The 1,684-nt window shown below is 49.1% G+C and overlaps 1 protein-coding gene across 1 annotated transcript; it reads left to right on the top strand.

Annotated features, from left to right (window-relative positions):
* Nucleotides 1–541: 541 nt before the first annotated feature.
* H310_03075 (hypothetical protein) lies at nt 542–1,553 on the top strand (the record flags this gene model as incomplete). Its single annotated transcript, XM_008866825.1, has 2 exons — nt 542–832; nt 1,047–1,553. The coding sequence occupies 2 exons, from the start codon at nt 542–544 to the stop codon at nt 1,551–1,553; spliced, it is 798 nt and encodes a 265-aa protein (XP_008865047.1).
* Between the last annotated feature and the right edge of the window lie 131 nt (nt 1,554–1,684).

Genomic DNA, 1,684 nt, shown 5'->3' with positions numbered 1-1,684 from the left:
AATATACCTCAAAATATAAATCTACAACGGTGAAATTTTTATCGAATGGCATACTATTGGTTGGAAAACCTCCCGAAGTCCGAAGTTCATCAACCAATCATTATGCACGTAGGCTCCCAAGTTCGAAGATTCGATAGGCGTACCATTCCGTCGTTCCCTGTATTCAAAGTGGTTTCAATTGGAGTTATGAGTTTGGCCAATCCAATAGCAAGAATATCATTGGTCAGAGATATGAATTTCCTCTGTTCCGACGTACTATTGTCGACAAATATCCCTACGTTCCAAAATAATTGCGCGAGTTTCAGGAGGGTGTACAATACACTTCATTATATTCAGGAAGTAAATGAAAACGTGGTGGCGCCCGCCTGGATTCGAAATGCGTTGCTGTGATTGGATCAAAACAACGAGCGAAGCAAGCTCTGTCTATTGGTGCGATGATGAGCGGAAAATCTCAACAGGTGAGGCCGCTACCCCCTTTCAAAACTCTGCATACAAAATCTAAAATAAAACATGACTTGCAAAATACCAACAAATTCCGGAAATGACACCCAAAAGGCGCAACCTCACCGACGACGAGCGCGAGACCATCCTTCGGGAAGTCTTGCTTCGCAGCAACGGCAGCTATATGACGAGGCTGCCAAAAGGCTTCAGCCAGGAGCTGGCGGAGAAATACAACTGCAATGTGTCCACCATTCGCCGGGTCCTTGCGGTTGCCAAGCAGCAGGGAATTGGTGGAGACAACATGAAAGTATCTGTCGCCAGCAAGATGAAAGGTAGAGTGGGCAGGAAGAAGGAGTTTACTGCAGAGCAAGTTAAAGCAAAGCTCTTGCAGGTGCCGCTTTCTCAACGCACAAGACTACGATCGATTTCGGAACGCACAGGTGATAACTTATAGTGAATACATCGTGTCTGATCTCACAATAGGAATAAGTTTGGGGTCGTTGCACCGATTCCTTAAAATGCGCTTGTTTCGTTCCCACTCCAACGCCATTAAACCATTGCTGGCTTACGCAAACAAGTTCGTCCGTTTGAAGCATGCGGTCCAGTTCGTCGGCTCCTCGTTAGAGCTGAACAATATGCTGCAGTACGTGCACTTGGAGGAGAAGTGGTTTTACCTCACCAAGGTCAGCCGTAAGTATTATCTTGTACCAGGAGAGAAAGAGCCAAAACGAGAGTACAAAAGCAAACGGTATATTACGAAAGTAATGTTCCTCTGCGCTGTGGCTCGTCCGCGGTACGACTGCGTCACCGACAAGTCGTGGGACGGCAAGATCGGCGAATGGCCATTTGTGGCGACCGTCGAAGCGCAACGTGACAATATGAACCGTAAAGCTGGAACCCTCGAAACCAAGTCAGTCGTCGTGACAAAGGACGTGTACCGTACTGTCTTGCTGGAAAAGGTCTTGCCTGCCATCGTCGCCAAATGGCCACAGGGCGACAATGCCCGAGCTCATGTTACGCCATCGGACCCCGAGCTCCAAGCCGCCTTCAACACGTACCGGTCATTGGGCTGGATGATGTCCCTCGCCCCACAGCCGCCACACTCTCCTTGAATCTCGGTTTCTTTGCGGCCATCCAATCCCTACAACACCGCAAGTCAGCGCGCACAATTGACGAGCTCGTTGGCCACGAGGGTGCGCGTTCGAGGAGTACCCCTTGGTGCGTTTGAATCACACGTTCTTGA

This window comes from Aphanomyces invadans (genome assembly GCF_000520115.1).
Source record: "Aphanomyces invadans strain NJM9701 unplaced genomic scaffold supercont1.4, whole genome shotgun sequence".
NCBI classification, from domain to species: Eukaryota; Oomycota; class Saprolegniomycetes; order Saprolegniales; family Verrucalvaceae; genus Aphanomyces; species Aphanomyces invadans.
This window is presented reverse-complemented; position numbering and strand designations above follow the sequence as displayed.